Source organism: Sander vitreus, chromosome 3, assembly GCF_031162955.1.
Source record: "Sander vitreus isolate 19-12246 chromosome 3, sanVit1, whole genome shotgun sequence".
In the NCBI taxonomy this organism is placed as follows: domain Eukaryota; kingdom Metazoa; phylum Chordata; class Actinopteri; order Perciformes; family Percidae; genus Sander; species Sander vitreus.
Window position 1 is genome coordinate 32,228,100 of NC_135857.1, and position 22,102 is coordinate 32,250,201.

At 42.7% G+C, this 22,102-nt stretch overlaps 1 protein-coding gene across 2 annotated transcripts in view; it reads left to right on the plus strand.

The window, feature by feature from the left end:
* The first annotated feature begins 3,461 nt into the window (after positions 1 to 3,461).
* actn4 (actinin, alpha 4) overlaps positions 3,462 to 22,102 on the plus strand; it is a 72,661-nt gene continuing 54,020 nt past the window's right edge. For both annotated transcript variants that reach the window (XM_078247028.1, XM_078247030.1), the window contains exon 1: positions 3,462 to 3,862. In XM_078247028.1, the coding sequence (XP_078103154.1) occupies positions 3,737 to 3,862 (126 nt within the window). In that variant the 5' untranslated portion in view covers positions 3,462 to 3,736. The remainder of the gene's footprint in view (positions 3,863 to 22,102) is intronic.

A 22,102-nucleotide genomic window follows, 5' to 3' on the forward strand; every position in this document is an offset into this window, starting at 1 on the left:
AAACAGATACAGACTTTCAAATAAAACCAAAAATCGTCATTATATCACTGAAAGCAGGGGAGAAAGTATGTTGTTTTGTAATTTGGATGAACAAACTCTTTAAGTCTTTAACAATGCTTATTTTTGTGTGTATGACAAAAAAAACATACATTTGCAGTATTTTAATGGGAAATATTGTTGTCACTCTTTGTAAGATAACATAGAAATGGGTTGTTTGTTGGATATGTACAAACTGGATCTGGGAGAATACACACACACACACACACACACACACACACACACACACACACACACACATACATGCAGAACACAAAACAGTGATTGAGTTTTTGTGCCTCCTGAGTAAACATCACCTGCTACATTTGGGACTCAACTTCTGTTTGTTCAGTCCCTCTTTAGAATAAATAAAAACAGTCCTTTCATAAGTGGCTCCTTCCTGTCAATGAGCCCGGACTCAGACTGACCAATCACAGAGCTGCTGGTAGCGGCGCTACATCAGAGCTGAGAACGGCCCCTGCTCCATTCTATATGCTGCTCATGGCCGCAGTGACACTAATGGACCAGGACAGCCTGAGGATGACCTACTTCTGTAGGTGGCTCCTGCAGGCAGGACAGTCACCCTCCAAAGCAGCCCGAGCCTCCATGTGATGGGTGATATCTCTGTTTTACGAGGGTCAGTCCTCTGGGTCAGTGGCTCTCAAACGGCTTGGATCATGACCCCTGGATGGTTCACAAGCTGGACATGAATCAACTGCTAAAGATTTTTTTCCCCTTTTCGGCTTATTTCATTTTTTTTTTTTTTTTTTTATCAGAGGAGGTCGGGAACCTGGATACTATTTCATATTTTACAGGGAAAGGTTTTTAAAAGTAAGAATAATGACAAAGGACATTACATTTAAATTAAAGAGCAACTCCTGGCCCCACATCCTCATCATCATCATCATCTGGAAATGCTCAGAGAAGTTGCGACCCTCAGAGCCACTCATTTTACTTTTCTACTGTGTGTCTGTTTCTACAACTTGACTCCGTCCACCATGGCTCCGTCTGGCGCTTAGCGCCGCCCAAGACAATTGTGATTGGTTTAAAGAAATGCCAATAAACCACAGCACGTTTTTTCTCCCATCCCAGAACGCTGTGTGGACTAGCCAGACCCTCATCGGCAGCGCTGTGGAGGAAGGTCTGGCAAAGCGAGACTACTATCAAATCAATGTAAATGTTGCCCCAACTGCACGCTGACTGACGCACGTGGGTGCTCGGGCCTTCTCTGTGGGTGCTTCTAGGCCAGAGCACCCACGGAGAAGGCCCGAGCACCCCCCCGTACGTCAGGTCAGCGTACAGTCGAGGCACCTATGCCTACGAGTGATTGTCTGTCCGCACCGACACCTAAAAATAAAAAAAAAGCATTTACTTTCAATAACTCACAAGCAGTGTTGGGAAGGATACTTTCAAAACGTATTCCGTTACAGAGTACAGAATACATGCCCAAAAATGTCATTTGTAATGTATTCCGTTACGTTACTCAATCTGAGTAATGTATTCTGAATACATGGATTACTTCCACTTTGAATTGCATTTTATAAGTAGGAATGCGGCCATCACATACAGCTTACTAAACAGGCCTATTCTGGTGTGGTCTTCTGTTCCAACTGGCTGGTGACCAGTAAAACTACAGCAGACGACTACCCTTGGCTAGAAATACCTTACTTTAAGATGCTTCTTCAGGTTGGAGGTGGAGGAATTTGGACGCTGAAAGGAAGTTGGTTGCTGGCAAGCAGAAGTTGCACTGCAGTGCACAGTTATATTTCGTTCTCCCTTCTCTTTCTTTAATGTGAAATGCTGTTTGAATTTCCAAGATAGAAACGCATTCCTGCCCTGGCTCTGTTGTTCCGGCTCCATCTCTACCTCTATCAGTGATCACGCAAATAGCTAATTTTTTCGTTTTCATATTGGGGCTTCTGGGAAATGCATGGAGTCGCAAGAGTGAATAAACTCGTGAAACAGAGAAGTATCGTCATGTAATCCATTGATTTCAACAATGTGACTGTATTCTAAATACCAACTATTTAAATTGTAACTGTAACGGAATACAGTTACTCATAATTTGTATTCTGAATACGTAACGCCGGTACATGTATTCCTGTACTCCCCAACACTGCTCACCAGAATGCGAGGCAAATCATTACAGTGGGTTTTACAGAAACTGAGTGGTGACTACACGTGAAACACAACATTACACGTGTATTTTGTCTGATCGCCGGTTATGTGATTGGCCACCATAGCGTGACATCCCCTGCGTTGCCCTAGCCTGGCTCCGCCCTCCTACATACTTCCGCTCAATTTTCATTTTCCTTCAGTACTCCGTCTGGGTTTGCGGTATATTCTTGGGTTTTCTCCGGCCAAATCTTTACCGGTCCAATCAGCGAACAGAGGGAGTGGCTGAGAACGATGACGTTGAGGTCGTGCGCTAGTTTGTAGTTCCGTAATGGCACCGGGTAAAGGTGTGAGCGAAGCCATTTGGTCCGCTGGCGAATATCCAGAAGTTAAATAATTAAATATTTAAAAACCTGAAATGACGTCAAATTCCAAAAAAATCTAATATTGAAACTTTTTAATATCAGAATCAGAAAAAAGATTTCAGAAAAAGATTTATTGCCACGTAAGTAGCACTTACTAGGAACTTGTCTTGGTTGGTGGTGCATACATAAACACATATTTAAACAATAATATGAAATAAACAAACAATAAATACAGAAACAAATAACAAATACATACAACTAGATAACATTAAGAAAAAAAGAAAAAAAGAGACTGTATGGCTTTAGTGCAGGATGTGCTAATATTTCAGACTCTTTTATTGTTTCAGAAGTTCATGTTCAAATGTTTTATGAATATTCATAAGCTGTCTGGGGGTTGGGCCTATAGAAGACACCGGAGACAGGTGTGGCAATTCACACACATACACAGATTCACACCGCAACATAGGCGAGGTCCCCTTCAAAATAAAATCTCATAACTTCGGGGAAAATAACTAAATTGCACAAAAAAATCCCAAATTGACTTTTGGCACTTCTTTTGCAAATTGATGATAGTAGTTGAATGATTGCATTTATATTATTATGAAGGATGGAAGTTAGGGACATTAAAATAATTGATTAAATAGAAATCTTATTTTAAACGTTAAGGTTTTTGTAGCCCCAGAAAATATATGAAGAAAAAAAGAATACGTTTGTATAAGACAGATAGAACAAATACGCCCTGCCTTAAGGATGAAACAAACAAAAAAACTTGAGAGGTGTATGTTTGTGTCAGTGGTGGTGTGGGAAACGAAGCTAAAACATAGGCTACACACGAGGCACATGTATTACTTTGAAAGGTGACACCGGAAGCGTCGCGGCTGAGTGCGTGCAGCTTGTCGGTGCCGCTGCAGCCTGTAGGAGCGGCTGGTTCCTCCCAGCAGACTCTCAGTTCAGAGGGAAAGCTTTTCTTCTCACAGCAGCAGCGCGGATTTTCTGACTGCACGCGCCGGATATTCATCACATTAAAAAAAAAAAAACACTCACGACTGAAGCGGCGAGAGAAGAAGGACACGTCCCTTGTCCTGTATCCCTCCCCGTCCCACCTCTCTAATTTAGGCCGTCGTTGCTTCTTTTTTTTTTTTCATTTTAATTTTTGTTATATCTGAACGTTTTCTTCCTGCTGACACACTCTGTGGCGCACTCAGGTTTCTTGTGCTGACATGGTAGATTACCACGCTGCTAATAATCAATCCTCGACCGGAGGAGTTCAGACCTACATGGAGCAAGAGAATGACTGGGACCGGGACATGCTCCTGGACCCGGCCTGGGAGAGACAGCAAAGGAAGGTAAGGGAACCAAAGTCGGGCCCTACTGGGCCGAGTCGAGCCGGGCTGAGAGGAGGAGGAGGAGGCGGCGGCAGCGGCGGCGGGCAGAAAGAAAATGGCAGGGGAGGGATGGGATGGGGAGTGGAAGTCAGAGACCGAGTACGGGCCTCGGTTTTGCTCTACAAACCCCGCAGCTGCTCCCAATGCCCTACTTTGTATCAACCATTTTCTCCTCCCAGCCTGGCTCTCCTCTTAGCTCGTCTCCTCAATGTCAAAGCTGCTTCATTTCCCCCTGTTTAAATGCTGATTTCTCCCTCTCTAATTCCCTCTGTGAATGAAAAGTAGGCTACTCGCTTGTGTGTGCAGAGTGTGTGTCTATAGCATTAGCTTTCTGCTTTCACTCTTTCAAAAGGTGATATAGCCTATTTCTTTACTCCTCCGGCACTTTTTTCCCTCCCTGAGCGGAAACCGGGCGCCACATTGTTACAAAAATCCAAATTGTGATTGCGGAGACGTGCGGCCTAAAATAGCAGCTGAAACTGTGTGGGTTTTTTTTTAAGGTTAGTGCGTTATCAAGGCGCCCTGTCCCACTTGTCTGCCTGCTTGGCTGGCTGGCTGGATGGAGGCCGATAAGACCGCTGACCGATACGATGCACTTCAAGGCCTATATACAGATAATCTAACCCCGAAGCTGCTGTGGTTCATTTGTCAACTGAGAAGAGTTATAGTGATTCTTGTTTGCAAGGTTTAACTCTCGGCACTTGGCAGGCAGTTGGATATTAAAGTGTACTGTCAGTATTCTGCATAAATACAACAAATTGCTTGTTGAATTTAAAACGAATGAAAGGAAATCATTTCCAACATTCTTTTATTGAACACATTATAGGCTACGTTGAATTGAACATAAAAGGCAACAACTAAAAAAAAAAAAAAAAAAAAAAAAAAAAAAAGTGTTAGCTTACATGTTGAAGTGCAGTTTTCTGATATTTTCTTTCAACTAATACAAAAAATCTCCGAGTGTCTTTCGCGATATGTCGCAGCCTTTCGCAATGTGTTTATTGCGCCAGTTGACATCGCGATGACGATACAAAAAATGATATATTATGCAGCCCTAGGTCAAATGTATTTAAAACATAGGCTATTGTCTCTCATTGATTTGTAAATCAGGAGATGCTTGTCTAACTGGTCAGGTGAAGAGAAGGTTAACAAGACTGCAGTCGGGAGAAATGCTGATGACCATATATAGGCTATAGACTGTTGTTACATGTGGTGGGCCAATCGCACCTAGTCTTCTTCCTACAGACCTGGGACACACAAGTTTCTGTAGCCACACTCATTTTACTACACAGAACTAAACGCCCACTTGCTATGCTGCAGATTTTTTAAGCTCCAGTCATTTTCTGAATAAATACTCAGACACCAAACAACATCACTTGGTACCATATAGACTGCAAAGATGAATCGATTAGTTGTCAACTATTAAGTTAATGGCCAACCATTTTGATAAATGATTGATTGGTTTGAGTCGTTTTTAAAGATTAAAAAAAAAAAAAACTCTGATTCCAGCTGGTTAAATGTGAATATTATTCTAGTTTCTTCTCTCCTCTGTGACAGTAAACTGAACATCTTTGAGTTGTGGACAAAACAAGACATTTGAGGACGTCATCTTGGGTTTTGGGAAACGCTGATCCACATTTTTTCACCATTTTCTGACACTTTGAAGACCAAACAAATCAATTAACCGAGAAAATAATCGACAGGTTTATCGACCGTGAAAATAATCGTTAGTTAATGAATCATATCCAAATCGCAGGGATATTTGTTAAAGGCAAAATGTGTCCAATTCTGAATGAAGTATTGTGGTGCTTGCAGAGACGTCCCAACCTACAAATCGTATCCTACAGACTAAAGAAAAAAAAAAATCTTTGTTTGGTACAGATCCTCGTAAGAATCGCACTATAAACATTTACATTTTTTTTTTTTAAATTTTAATATTTTTCAATGAAAATCAGCATAACGATACAAAAATGATTCCCTCCAATATCGTGAATCATATCGCAATCGCAGTATCAGTCAAAATAATCGCAATGAGATATTTTTCACATATCGTGCAGCCCCACTTGGGCCCTGCTGCATTCCCCTATTCTTCGGCCTAACATTACACTTATCATCCAAATAATCATAACCCCCCCCCCACCACCACCACCACCAATGCCACTGAGCTAGGATCAATGCTAATGGCAACTTTCCCCTGAGGATGGCAATGAAAGCCGTCCACTAACATCCACCAGACAAAGGTGACCTTGTTTCTTTACCCATTGCCCCCCCTGCTGTGCTGAATGATCATTTCTCAAAATATGGACCCATTCAAGCCCTGACCTACTGCAAAATGGAAATGGAGGACGCGACCCTGATGATGAAGTTCATGTCCCTCGTGACTACGTGGACACATAATACAACACTAAAGCTCCGTCATAAGGGAGTAGAGAGGTTGTACAATTAAGGATGATTTGAGGAATGATTGCTGAATGGTTGAGTGGGTGTGTTTTTATGTGTGTACTTAGTGCTAACCAGGCTACACACCCTATCGTAGTCAATCACTAGCCAGATGACTGGCATACTTTCTAATGGTGTAACAGCATGCCGAGCATTGAATCGTGCATTTTTGTTAGGCTACTCAGCATTTTAGCCGTCAACTTCATTCATTCCTGCGGTTGATTACCATCAAACCTGGCGCTGTCGGTCCTTCGCTGTTAACCCACGGTGGTTGGATGACTGTGAGGAGGGACTCTCTGCATATTTGTCTAGAGATCACACGGGTCAAAGTTTCTTCAAGAGGAAACTCTAACCTACCAATCATTAACAGAGTGAGGCCTTGTTGTGCAAAACTTGTGCTGAGGTCCATTCCTGAATCTGCACTCATCAGTGGAGGCTGATAGTTGTTTGGTTGGTTGGGGAACCGTCCAGGCTGGGGACATGTCCCCCTGCCAAGCTTGAGCTGCGCTGGCCCTGGTGAGGGGGGGGGGGAGACCAAGGGCAAATTCCTGCGGTGTATTCACGCTCACTGTGGCAGTTATTGCGCAAAAGCAAATGCCTCCCCCAGGACTATCAAGAGGTGTGTGTGTGTGTGTGTGTGTGTGTGTGAGTTTGTAAGGTCAAGACCAAGAGCGGTTTATCGTATGCAGAGTTTTCCGTCATGCTGACTCTAGCACATCTACCATGTCGAGTAATGCAAGGGGGGGGGGGGAAAGACAGAAATGCTTTGGATTTTTTTGGTTTTCTTGCCTTTATGTGGTGCCCACATTAGAGAAGAGAGACAGGAAAGCCAGAGTGAGGAGACAACTTAATGGCATGTGACAGTAGGCCTCAGTTCACCATTGAACCCAGAACACTGGAGGTGTACCAGCGTAACAGTTTGGGCCTCGTCTAATACAGCCACGAGGACACCCCGAAGATTAGGACTTTTATTAAGATTAGGACTAAAACAAATGCTACATGCACATACCTCATCTCTCTTGCTCTTCAGTAAGAAGTTAAAAAATGACGATGCTTAAAAGGGAACATTTGGCGGCAGTTTTTTTTTTTCAGGCTTTTATTTGAATTTGCCCAATTTGAATACAAGGTTTTTTTTCCTCGGTCCTACAGATCAGAGATTCACTCTGCAGAAGAATAACTTGGTCTTTGGGAGTCTCTTCGGAGTCATGATGTGGATATTTCAGAGTTGTACAGCGCGAGTCTGTTTCTTTGGCAGAAGCAGGGGTTTGTCCTTACAGCTTGTTTCCAGTTGTCCATTTTGCACATTGAGCAACATTTCTCAACACCCCAGAGTACCTGGACAGAGCCCAGCTGGGTCCAGTTAACTACAGTTTGTTACAGGCGAAGCTCCTCATCTGACAAACATGCTATTAAGTCTTTGTCACTGCTCTCGGATCCACCACAGGCTGAAACATGTCAAAGTATGCAGTGACGCCACCAGAGGTTTCATTGTAACTCTCGACAGTGTGGCAGACGGTGCATGCAAAACCAGCTTCTCAGCGACAGTTAGGCTGCGCATATTTTCTCATGTCATGAGGCAGGGAGAAAGTACAGCGACGTAGGCGGATGAGTGAACAAGGAAAGCAGACAAGTCAAAAGGCCCGGAGCAGTCAGGATCACTGGTGATTGATTATTTGTCAGCGTGATGTTCTTTTGAAATCCGATTAATTAGCACTGCGTCCCTCTGATGCAGACAGTAGTGTTTGGTTAATTCACAAAAAGATCAAACTTTAGATGATAAAAAAACTAGTTGAATGACACAAGGTTTGGTAGAAATACACACACGTGCTGCCAAAAACAAAAGAAATTTACTCAGGGATTCCCGTCGGAGCTCTGCGTTTTATTCTCTTCCCTTAGCTCGTGTCAGGAGTGTGTCGCACTGATCGTGGAACATTTCGTCTCCTACTTCAGCTGTGTTGCAGGGGCCGAATCAGTTTTGGTCAATGACTCTGTTTATCTGTATTCATTTTCCTATCCTGTCAGCCTGTGTGTACAGACGTGATTTGGAGCCAGACTGCAGTATGGACTGACTGCGCAGGCTTTACGGTTAGCAGCGGCAACTGATGGAAAGATGGGGGGGTAGACGGGTTGATTTGATGTAACTTCATGTCCTCTTACACAACCTGTCAGGTGGTCCGTAGAGCAATGGGTCCTTGTGCTAAATTAGGCTTATTTTTTTCTCTAAACAAGACAAGAAATCACTTTTGCCTGATGTTTAATTATTCCAGCTTTGCCAGTGAAGTAGAGCTGCTAAGTTGTCAACTATTAAACGGTTCGAAAATTAGACATTTTCTGGTTTCTTCACTCCTCTGTGACAGTAGACTGAACATCTTTGAGTTCTGGGCAAAAGACTTGAGGACGTCATCTTGGGCTTTGGGAAACGCTGATTGACAATTTTCACAATTTTCTTACATTTTACAGTCCAAACAACTAATTAAAACCATAATCGACAGATTGATGACAAAAATCAGCCCCACGGTGTAGATGTGTCACAAAGTAAGGAGCACTCACAGCCAGCCTCCCCTGACACACCCCACCAGTGCCCAGACTTGCAACACAACAAACGCACTGCTATTTCTTTCCATTTCTGCCAAGGTGGGCAGCTGGACACAATGTTAGTCTGTTCTTTTGCCGCCCACTTTCACATGCTTTCTGTGTGACTGTCAGGCAGGCGAGCAGGCGGTCAGGCGGAGCCGGTTCAGATGGCCCGGGTTGGCTCAGGATGAGCTGTGACATTTTGTCAGGACCAAACCAAACCAAACCGCCGTTGTCACTACACTGGCTCTGGCTAAGATCTGGCTGCATGATAAGCTGCCAGGCGACTTTTGTCTCCCTGTCTGCCTTCCTGTTCCAAAACATTTCAAAGAATGAAGGGAGCTGGAGATGGTTGATTAGCTTGCTCACTAAACAACAATAGACAATGCTAGAGCTGTAACAATTCCAGATGTTGCTCTCGATTAATTGACAATTAATTGTCTCAGAAATAATTGCGATTAACGATATCATTGTCTCTTCCAGTCAAATAAAAAAAAGAAAAAAAAAGATAATGAGATATTGAACCAGGTTCACAAAATTGATACAGAGAGAGAGGGAGAGAGAGAGAATTTTTAACAAATGTAATGCTTTTGAATGAATTCCAGGATACATCTTTTGTTTATATATCACAGTTATGTGACCCAGATAATGTAATAACACAAATACACAGCCTATGAAGTAAACACGCCACATTTTTCCCAACTGTAACCTCCCGCCCCCCTGTACATTTTGGTTGCTATGAACGTGTTAAGGGTCAAGTGCCGACAACTAACAATTGAAATAATAATGAAAATATGTATTCTGATCAATAATCGCTTATATATAATTAGAATTTGGCAAATATAAACCAAATCTACAATTACCAGTCATACGCCTTAAGACCTTAACTAATGTAAACAATTAATTGTGGTAAAACAAAGCAGGACCAACCTGACTGGGGTGTCGCCGACACGGGGAATCACAGGGCTGTTGAACAGGAATCAGTGAGGTCTACACCGCAAATGTTTATCTGTAGTTAAATCTGTTTCTTCTGCCTCAGGTGAAGTGTAGACAGTCCTGATCACACACTGGTATGTATGCATTGTGTCGCAGCCTCTGAGTCTACATCAGTTTGGCCGGGACTCTATGTATGTGTATAGATTACATGAAGATTATTAGATCTTTTTGATGATTGTGGTTATCCAAATGTATTGTCCGAGGCATTGGGAGAATAGAACTGAAAGGGGAAATCTGGTGCATACGATCTCCTCTTACAGAAGAGGAACATTTTAAGTGAACCCTGAATTGAAGCAATTTTGATTGCAATCGCAGTGTTGTTAAAACAATAAGTTGGGGAAGCAGCTAGTCACGTGGATGGACAGAACAATTTCAACAACCGAATAATCATTTACCTTATTTGTCACGCAAACAAGCCAAACGTGAACTGTTTTCAGCGCCTCAAATGTGAGACTTTGCGGCTTTTCTCTGTTTTTTTACGTCGTCGTATAGCCTACGTTCGTGATTTTGACTGCCTGGCAGTGAAAACAATCAATTTTGAAGATGAGACGTTGGCTCTGGGAACTTGTGATGGCAACTGTTTCACTATTTTCTGACATTTTGTTTATAGATCAATAGACAAACCAGTAACTGCTAATGAAAGTAATTGTTACTGGCGTAATCGGGATGATTCAATTGCATTTTCAGAGGCTCTTCCTTCTTGACAAGAGTAACATTTGAGGGGAGACACAGCTGCATGTGACCTCCTCAAACACGCTCGGAGAAGTGCATTTTTGAGTTATAGCGGTCTCGAGGAATTTTGGGATGTGAGATAATGGAAGTGCAGCGTTTGGTCATTCCCTCACTGCCAGCTGATTCCAGGTCAGCTGTGGGAAAGCCCTCCGCCTCAGCTGACCGCGATCCAGAATCAGCTTGTGGACCTACACAACGAACCAGTCAGTCAAGCAGACAGCCAGCGAGAGGACAGAGCCGAGAGGAATGTAACCCCTCTCTGTTTCCCCCCCTCTGTCTTTCTCTCTGTTCTGCTGCTATTGGCGGCGGTGAGAGAGCATGCAGGGGGAAACATTCCTTTGGTGGCCCATTATAGCTGGCTAGGCCAGTGGGAGGGGGCTTTTCACTAAAGGGGGGCGGGGTGTCCTGTTTTTTTTGCCCGACAGGAAAAAAAACAAAGTTTGGGTTTTGCAGGATAGCAGATGTGGTCTGTGTGGTAGAGACAAGGCGGAGAATCCTCCTCGAGGGGCAGTGGGTTCCGGTGGGGGGTGAGAATTTACAGCCTGTTACGATGTGGCGAAAGTCGCGGCGCCAAATATTTGGTTGCAGAAATATCCTTGGACGCCGCCGCCACCCTGTGATTGTTTGCACTTTGGGTGCAGCACACCAAGCAGCAAACAACAACACACGGTCCAATAGGGCTGGAAAGAAATCATCATCACGATTTTATTTTGATCAATATTGAAATCCTGATCATTAAACGACTCGTTGACTTTTGGAAAGATGTTGCAATTATTGAATTTATAAAAAAAAAAAAAAAAAAAAAAAACGTAAAACGGTTCAAACAAGTCAACCGTGAAAGCACCTTGAACTGTGAAATCTCCCTTCATACTTTTCCCGTTTTTGAACTTTTTTGATTTCCCCTTTCAGAAAACAAGACAGAATAAAGAGTTTACTCGCAAAACGTAATGTGCAAAATAATCGTTTTTCTCGATTGATTACAATTTGATTAATTGCACAGCCCGACGGTCCAGTCAGTTGAGAGGTTGTAGTGCGCGGTGTAGCCCGCGGCCGGTACTGACGTTGGCCGGCTGTAGGCCTGTGTGTCGTGGTGGTGGAGCCAAATGGGGTTCCCTTTCAAAGAGATTTCTTCACGGTCTATTTCTCTCCCACTCTTTGTGTGCGAGGAAGGCGTCACATTTTTCAGGGCGGAGAGGAGGACGTGGGTGCATCCGAATGTCGTAGAAGCCATGGATTGAGTTTACGGCCGACGCAACCTTAGTGCTCTCTCACCTATTTTGGCTGTGTTGTTCATTGGCTTACGTCTTGGCTATTGTGCATAGTTATGAGGATTAGTAAATGGCATTTCCCACTGATGTATCAACACTGGCAACAATAGGGACTAAGAATTTCCTTTTGTTTGGCTGCCAGTGTGCACGTTGATGGTTTTAGCTTGAGGCTCAGACCCCCCCCCCCCCTTCTTATGTCCTCCAAGTGTATCCTCAACAGGGATTTAAAGGGATATACTAACTTTTTTTGTGTGCTCTTTGATCCATTTGCCAATGTGTAAAAAGTAGTTGGTAGCAGTTTTACTGTCTTTTTTTAAATCCAAAATAATATTTGCGTCACTTCAAAAGTACTTTTCACACTGAATACCGAAGACACAGAGGTCTTGCTTGTGCTGAAACGGTTAGTCAAAAGATATATCAAAAAATGCAAATCATTTGCTGGCTTTGGCTTCTCAGACATTGCTGCGTTTGTGTTTTATGTCACTGTAAACGGAATACCTTTTTTTTAAGTTTTGGACTGTTGGCTGGACAGAACGAGCAATTTAAAGACGTCGCCTTGTGCTCTGAGGACTTATATAATGGTGTTTTTCACTTTTTTGTTCATTTTAAGATTAAACATGTTATGTGGGGGGATAGTCTATAATGAAATCATTAAGTGCAGCTTTCAGTGCACAAGTGATTATTCTGGAAAGATTGATTTAATGAAGGAGTGGCATTTTATGTTTGGTTTATTTTTGGGGGCTGGCAGTTAACCCCAGGGTCTTACTGTGCTGTTGTGAATGTGAAAGGTTAGGTGGAGCTGATCAGTGATGCTGGATCATCACTGGAGCCGACTCATGTCTGAGGTTTCTTGTGTGTGTGTGTGTTCTGATACAGACTGTGTGTTTTTTGGAGGAGTCAGAGGGGCTGTTGTTTGTAGGAAAGCAGCAGCAGCAGAAGAAAAGGATGTGTGTTTAGGTGTGGTTGAAGGGTGGGGGGCACCATGTTCCACCATGGGTCTTGGGGAGGGGGGTGTTGACTGCAGTTTGAATGTGAGGTTTCTCTCCCCCCCCCCCTCTAGTTTTCCAGCAGACGTACGTAGCTGTGGGTTGTCTGCCTGAGGCTGCTGGTAAACGTGTGTGTGTGTGAGATTTACGGAAATAAACTAAGGATCATTTAGAAAACAATAGAATATTGAAAAAGCCGCAGTTCAACTGTGCTTTTGGCAACTTCCTCATAAACAAACAGCAGTAGAGTTAAAATGGAAGGATTACAGTAACTCACCTCACACCCCCACTGTTTGTAGTTGTGTAATTGGGCTGCATTTATAATGCCACAAAAATAAAGAACTTCATTCTGCATTCACCGCTGTTTCCAAATCAGGAGACGACAGGTTGAGGCAGTTACTGTATGTATAGTCTCGCATTGCTGGACCTTGCTCCACAGCGCTGCTGAGGAGGGTCTGGCTAGTCCACACAGCATTCCGGGATGGGAGAGAAACGTGCTCTGGTTTATTGGCATTTCTTTAAACCAATCCCAATCATTTTGGGCGGTGCGAAGCACTGTTACGGAGCAACGGCGCCTCTGCAAAATAGCCTCGGGAAGGAACTTGTTTTGGTGGAACATTTGTACGTTCAAAAGTTAGAGCAGTTAACCATAGTCCTCATAAATCCACAAGAGTTTAGAAGGCCAACGCAAAGAAAGCAGAAAGTGAGGGACATCTGGCAGAAAGTGAGGGACATCTGGCAGAAAGTGAGGGACATCGGTCGGAATTTCCGGCGGCACCTGAACAATCCCGGAAATAAACTTTGTCGATAAAGACTACTGTATGTAGAATCCTTTGCCTGCAAATCTCAACTACAGCTGCAACTGACGATTAGAATCATTGTCGATTATTTTATTGATGAGTTGTTTGGTCTATAAAATAGTGAAAATTGTGGCTCAGTGTTTCCCAAAGGGCTGAAAGATACGGAAAATGACCCATGGCAGAATGTAGCTGGTGCTGTGCATCCTCGCTGTGTGACACTGTTACCTATGTTTGAATATCTCTGCCTGGCCTTGTGTCTCTCTCCTCTGTCTACATGGCTGCAGAATGTAGATAGCACACAGATGGATCTGTGAGGCTGCAGCCTCTCTTTTCTGAACCACGGCGCTCTGCAGGGCTCTGTATTTTTGGAAACACCACTTCAGAGCCCTGATATCATCCTGCACCTGAGAGCGAGAGAGTGTGAGAGTTCAAATTCCATAAAAAACCTGATCAGAAAAATAGAACGAGAAGCAAAACCCTGTTCTCACTGTTGCTATTTCAAACGGTCCGCAGCAGTTATAAAGGAGGTGATTGCAGCCAGAGTTGTTCCATAAGGTACACTGCGGGCTAGAGATAGATGTGCATTGCCTACATCTTTTAACAGCGTTTATTTCATTGTCTTTTTTAAGGTGTGCGTGGTTGTTGGTGTGTGAATTAATGCGTGCTGTTTCGGCGTCGCTCTCGTCCAAAGTGAGAAGATACATTCTTATATTGTTAGTGTTATTGCAGGGAATTACAGAGCTAAATGTACTTCTCTTTAGAGACATTTGTCATCACAACTCTATATATATATATATATATTATACGACAATTATATCCATGTATCAATTTTGTGAACCTGGTTCAATATCTTAAACTTTAAAGGGGACATTTACTGAGGTCAGTCGCAAGGAGTAGCTACTACTTGGTCTGAAAACAGTTTGTCAGAGATTTGACAAGTCTAACAAAAAGATTATATTAGTTGCATTATGGGAAATACAGGATGCATAATGCATACATCCATGTTAGGGTATCTTGGCCTCTGCTGCTTTGATTTTGACCGTTCCTTATATGTTTGAAATCTCATTTGTGTTTTTGTTCTTTTTAAGTGTGTGTGTGTGTGTGTGTGTGTGTGTGGGGTTCACACTGTCTGAGGTTGTCCTCAATCTGGTCCTCCTCTGGAGGCCGGCATCGCTGTGCAGCAACATCTGTCAGAGTGGGGCAGACCACCGCTGCCACTCACCCAGAGATTACGTCCCAGCTCAGATGACCAGATTATGTCCACATTTGACACATATCTCAGATGAATAGAGAGGTGGGAAATGATGCATGTAGGCACATATGGATGTGGCTTCTGCTTTGTTTTGCAGTGCAGGGTGAACAAATGGGATCTGAGTTATTAAGACTATGATCAGAGACACACTTTTCCTTTCACCATAAGTCATTAAAAATAAACACCAATAGAGGCTTTAATATCCCATTAGAAATGAATGGGAGATCAGTTAACGCATCTTGTTTTAGTATTTCCCCTGTTTTATGACCGGTGTAATCACAGCAAATGCATGTAATGTCCTCATGAGCAGAAAAGGAAGTAAGTGTGGTACTGTGACACTCTTCACACAGGTTCAAACTAGTTTTAGTCTGATAAAAAGATCTAACCAGGAAAGACTTGATTAGCACAGATCCAAATTATGCAGAGCAGATTTATTATTCTTGCTATATTATTATTTCTTCTTTAGTTTCTTCAGTGCAGGCCAGGATCCATGAAGCAGACAATGTTCAAATAATATTGTTCTGTACGATGTATATCTGCATACATGGCCACACCTAGACAGGTTATGCTCCCTCTGGGGCGGGTGTGTGTGTGTGTGAGTGAGAGAGGGAGAGGAAAAAAGAAAAGAGAGAGAGAGTGAGCACAACAAACGGGCCGTTCTAGTCTGGTAACAAAGAGTGAGCTGTGACGGTGAGGCCTCATGCTACATCTGGGATATGCTTATACACAGACCAGACATCTGGAGAGGATGTTAGGCTGGATCAGAGGTTTAGCACCGTAGCTGCCGCATGCCACACTCGTCTACCTGATAGTCGTACAGCTGTCCTCTGTGCTCTGAAACCGCTAGACCAGCATTAAACAGATATCGGACTATCTTCTGTTCTTCACCAGACATTAAAAAATGGCACACTTTTCCTTCTTGTCTGTATTTTTCCTGTTCCTTATTGCAACTATATGATCACAGCAAACGGCAAGCCTTTTATGACCCCCGCCAGTCACCTGAAAATAAATAACAATCTCAGCGGTTAGGCAAACATCTGTATTTGATTTTTTTTTTTTGATTTTTTTTTTTATGGTCACCTCGACTATGTCGGTCCAAAAGTGATACTTCACCCCCAAAATGCTCATTTGTTTATCAATAACTCGCCCCGTGTTGCCTTGTTTTTGTAGCATGCCTCCACAGTGAACGAAGTATCCCAAAACTTAACGTAAATTCTTGATGAATTAAAGCAACACTAGAGAACTTTTCCTGCTTCAGTCCCCCTACAGGTTGGAAGCGGAACTGTCCATTACATTACATTGGCCAGATCGGGTAGCGGATCTGAAGTTCGAATGAACTGGACAATGTAATGTAATGGACAATTCCGCTTCCAACCTGTAGGGGGACTGAAGCAGGAAAAGTTCTCTAGTGTTGCTTTAAAGTTACAGGGGGCTGAGTTTAACAGCAAAACTATTTTAAAACATCCGTTTACAAACTCTCGCACAACTCGTGCAGTATAATACAAGTCTCATTTATCCAGCCATATGCTCAGTACTTCCCAAACACATGCATTTTCACTAAAACCTTACTATTTAAAAAACGTCTGCATTAACAGTCTCGCGCTTCTCCGCTACTCGTCCGAGAAGCTGAGTAATTCATATACAAATGCTCATTTTGGGGGTGAAGTATTTCTTTAAGCAGCTATTGTGACACTATTGGCTAACATTTGTAAATTCTGGACATTGTTTTTTAGGTAATCAAAAACCGCAAGTACCAAAACCTAGTACCAAATGTCTCGTCATATTATTGATTTTGTTTAGACTTTGATCAGATCTTGGTTTGGTTTGCCAATTTTCTGGCAAAGTTAGTCAATCTAATCTATCACAGTGGCTTTTAAAACGTAACACGGGTGAAGATGGGGCAAACAGAGTGTGTGTGTGTGTCTGCTGCTGTCTCTGATTTCCTCAGTGAGCTCCTGTTGTATTATTTAACAGCTTTCATACTGGGGCACTGGGCAAAGAGGTGAAGAGGAGAGGCCTACTGGGACATCCATGCATGCATAAAGCAGCAGACACAATGAATGTGTGTGTGTGTGTGTGCATACAGTTATTTAAACCCATTACAGGCACACACTAGAACAATTTTCTATGAAATATACAGACAACACAAGTCTACACCGATGTCTTTTTTTCAATTTCATAATTATAAATTATCACTGCTAAGGCTAACAAACCTAGCAGAAACATAAAATGCTTCACTTCCTGAATGCTACAGGATGCCAAAGTAACCTCTGGTGTTGGAACCGGCACATTCAAAAGCCTGTTAAACATTTGTTGGTCTTGAAAATATTAATTTGTAAGTGAGCCAGATGATTGGCTAAAGTCGAGATGTTTAAATTTTGAAGCTGATCGTTCTCTCTCTGGGTTTGTGCACCTGAAGCAGAAACGTTTCGGCGGGGTATCAATGGAGCCTGAGCTGCTTTCAGGGCACATAAGAGCAGCATTAAATATTTACTGATTGTGCTTGGCCTTCAGGTTCCTCTGCTCTCATTTATAGAGAGGACGCCATGCAGCACTCTTCCTCTCCCTCTCTGACTCTCCACACTTATTCCTTCAGCCTCTCTACACTTATTCCTTCAGCCTCTCTGTCTTTGCAAGAGTCGTTAAGGCAACAGGTTCAGACAAAAGAGGATAATTGGAGTGTATGTTGCTATTTTTTTGGACTTTGTTTGGTTTCTGGCCATTGGTGTTCAATTATTTCCCTGTGTGTTTTGTGTGTGATTTAGCAGTTCAGCTCTGGGGTCTCTCTCTGTAATGTGGGATATGTCTCTGGTCAGGCACCAGCCTGGGGTCTGTTCATAACTTCAATCTGTTTTTGTTGTCTTTCATAGTTCAGAGGAGGTCCCTCAGAGACTACAAGCCTAGAGCTTTTACAGAGAGACGTTTTGGATGGATGATAGTGTCTAGTTTTTAGAGTTTTACAACACAAAGATGAACCCTTTTATTTTCATTATAAAGCAGATTAAGGTGCTATATAAATACTGCGACAACATCAAAATGCTCAATCCACAGAGAAATGCATACATATTCAGAAACTGCCTTCAAACGGGCTTTCAGAACTTCTGTACAGTTGTGATGTCCCAACTATACTATATAGCGGTAAACAGTGCCGTTACAGGCATTCCCCCGGCTGCAATGATGGCTCACAGATCCCGAGAGTGCACATGCGGAAGACCAGAAAACGCAAACCGAAAGGGATTGTTTCAAACAGAGGGTGAAAACACGTTTATTCAGACAGTATGAGAAAGATAATGTTTGTTGTTTTGAATAATCTGTGTTTTGAACATTAAAGCATGCAAACATGTTCTAGTTGATACCTAAAAACATAATACGGGACTTTTAAATGGTGTATTAGCAAATCTGAATATGTTGTCTCTCTTTGTCGGGTGACGCTTGATTCTTCTGCAAAGAACGACGAGAGAAATCAAGACTCGGGCAGACAAACATGTTGTTTTTCTGGGGGGGGGGTTATGTAGCCTGCAAGTGTAAGAATACATTAGACTCTCATGCAGAGAGCTTGGGACAGATGGATGATAAGCACTTACTGCAGGTTCACTGCCAGTTTATGCAACTGAAAAGACAGACCATCAGATCCCGCTGCTGCCGTCAGCCTCAGGGTTTGAAATTAAAATGGAAAGCAGGTTGATTATTTTCCTCTTTCCTCGTCTTTTTCATTTTGTTTTGACTTCAGTCTTTCCTGGTGATAGCTTGGTGAATATAGTGTTTTTTTCTTTTTTTTTTTGTATGGCAAAATTGTTTTGTGTGGAGACTGTACTGATAGAAGAATCTGGACCATGGACAAATTATTAGTTATTAGGGCCCGAGCACGAAAGTGCAAGGCCCCAACGCTGCCTTGCACTGAAAGTGCGAAGGAACCTATTGTTTTTCATAAGATTATTTTTCCGAGTCCTTCGTCGCATTTTTGAGGGGGTTAGAATGCACGAAAACTCACAAATTTGCACACGTCACAACTGGTGAAAATTGCAACAATTCAAAATAATAACTCATATGCACCACTAGCGCTATTGCAGAAAAAACGTGTTTGGCCCTATAACTCCCAAGCCGTACATCGCACATTCAAAAACCATATATCTTCGTGTTCCCTGGATCCAGCTGAATCTCCTGATATAGCCCACGCCCATTTCTGCCTAGACTTTTATGCATGAAAAATCGCGATTTATCAAAAACCTACTTTGCTGAACTCCTCCTAGACCGTGCGACCGATCTGCACGAAACTTGGCAGGTAGCATCTCCAGATGGACCTGACAGAGTTATCCAAAGAATTGTTATAGGATAAAAAAAAAAAAATTGCACATATTGCACACAAACAAATTTGTGGCTTTCTTGGCCCAAACCTGTCAGTGGGCTCCATAGCGCTCCCTAATGCCTGGAAGGCCTTAACTTGGACATAGTTGCTCCGATCTTCACCATATTTAATATCCATATTGCTCTAATCATTGCGGACATTTCCCATTTACCTTCATTAGCTCCGCCCAACTGGAAGGCGGCCATTTTTAATTATGCATTTTTTACGTTCACGTTTTACATTCTTTCGAACTCGTCCTAGGCCATGATTTCAATCTTCTTGAATCTTTGCAGGTAGTATCTGTTGACCCTCATCAGAATTTTGATAGTTGAAAAAATGCGCAAGTTACAGCAACTTCCTGTCTAAACAAGAAGTTGCGTTATCTTGGCAACAATTATTCCGATTGCCCGGAAACTTGACAGGGTTGTTCGTCATGGCGGGTTTAGCATCTGTGCCAAACTTGGCATCAATCGGCCATTAGATGGCGCTGTTTTAATTTTTTTAAATTAATCAGCAAAATATTGATATATGGGAAACCTACTCTAACTACTCCTGGGACGCGAGTCAGATCGGCACGAAAACTGGCATATAGACTCAGTGGACCCTCGTGACTAAAAGTTATCAAAAGAATTTTGATAGCTAAAACAATGCGCAAGTTATGGAGGAACAACTTCTTGTAGGTGGCTGTTAAAACATGAACTGTTGTATTTTGGCAAAAGTTTTTCCTTAGAATGTGTGGTCGACATGTGATGTTGCGTCTGCCAGTACCCCCGACTGCAAGAAGGCAAGGGCCCGTTCACCACTGCTTGCAGCTTTAATTTCTGTTTATTTTGATGAATGGGTTCAGCAGTGAAGAATAAAACTCTCCTCAGAGGAGAAGAAAAGAGGATGTTGAAGAGCGACTGCAGCACTGCGTTAAACCCCCTGGGAGTCGTAGTTGTGGAAGAAAGAGGAAGGAAGGCTCTGTGGTCTCTGCGGTTTTCTACCCCTACCCTGTTGCAAATATAAGGTCACCATCACACGCAAACAGTCAGGCAAGCCTTCTGAGTCAGGCCAGAGAGACGGACAAATCACTGTGTGTTTGTGTGTGTCAACCACCCGCCTTAATGGACCAGATGGCTGGCCAAGAAAGTACGGAATGCCTGCACATCAGCCCTACTGTATATTGAATAAACGTACAGAACAAGGAATAATGTGTCTAAGCTGTCACATTAAAACTGTTGTGAATAATGCACTTGGTGTGCTGAAAAAGAGGCTATGGTAAAAGGCTGATGTACAGAACAGCAACAATCTTCATTCTAGGGATGTAAATGACAAGTTTTATCATTGTACAAGATTATATCGGTATACAAACAATATATTGACTATTTTCACAAATATTTTGATTTAATTCAGGGCCCTGTGATCGATACAAGACGATTTATTGTGCCCATTAAAAGCAACCCACAAAGCAACTAAAATATGATTTGACATTTTATTACTAAGCTCTTCCAGACACAAAAAGAATAAATACAAAGTGGGGATTTTAAAATGAAGGCGCATCTTAAAGATATGTATCAATATTTTCACTTTGCATCAATGATATTGTATAGTCGATCATTGAATCAATATATCGATCCAGATAGATGTGTTGTTAAGCCCCCATTTAACACAGTTTTGTGCTCTAACGTTTTGTAGATCCTCTTTTACTCTTAAAGTCTTTGAGCTGGCTTTGTATTTAAAAGTCTGAGTTGACATTTGTGTAGCAGAAAGTCCTCCAGGTCTCTGCTGCTGGTCTTAATGTGGGTCAGGGAAGCCCTCGCTGCCATTGGCCACGAATCTACTATCCTGTCTGATCCAATCAAAGCTAGCCTGCAGGAGATTATTTAGCTACCGTTCCCCCGGTTAACAAAGACTCCTCTGTTGGCCCTCTTCTGACTCACAGCTCAGTAGGGAGTGTGTGTGTGGAGATAATGCAGACCCTGGTTACCCTGCAGTCGCTTCAGAGCTACATAGATGTGTTTTTGGCATGTGTGTTTGAACGCAGCGCTCTGGTTTTGACACCACTGCTGTGGAGACATGACGGCTCGTCGCTGCAGCGTGAGAATGGCGCTGCAGCGTTTCCTGCCGAGTTTCATCGCCGCAGTACGAGAGAAGTTTCTGTGTTAACACCTTCCTGAGGATTGATGGGTTATTTTTGCCTTCATGCACACACCGACACCAACAGTGGTGCTGCCTGGTTTCCAGCTGTGTGTGTGTGTGTGAGTGTGTGAGAGAGAGAGAGAGAGAGAGAGAGACTCAAAAGTTGGACTGGTTCATACCCTGGACACCAGGTGCTGAGATGCATTTTAACCCTTCTAAAAATAAGATGCTGTAGTCTCAGGTTGCTTAGCAACAATCCTGAAGCAGGGTTGTGGACCTAATATGGCTGCTGTGGTATCCTGCATGACTAAAAACTCTGTATAGAATTGATGATATGTGTGTGTAGAGAGAGAGAGATGTAGATCTGTGAAATACTCAGCTGAACTTTGTGGAAAGCTACATGGGTTGATTTCACCACAGAAGTCTCTCTGTTCTTGGAAGAGAAATGTCAGTAGTTGTGGAGGAAATGGTCGGGCTTTGAGACATCCGAGGTGTGAATGTTCAAAAGTTCCCCGTGTTAATATCTGCCTCCTCTTGTGTTGAAACACCTCTTGCATACATAACCATTCTTACTTATGGCCGTCAAAGCTCTCATTTGGGGCAGGTAATGCAACAAATCACTATTTTGCTATCAGATTTCCTTTTTTTTTCTTCATATTGCAATATTTGAGTCTTAATATCGCCTACTGTT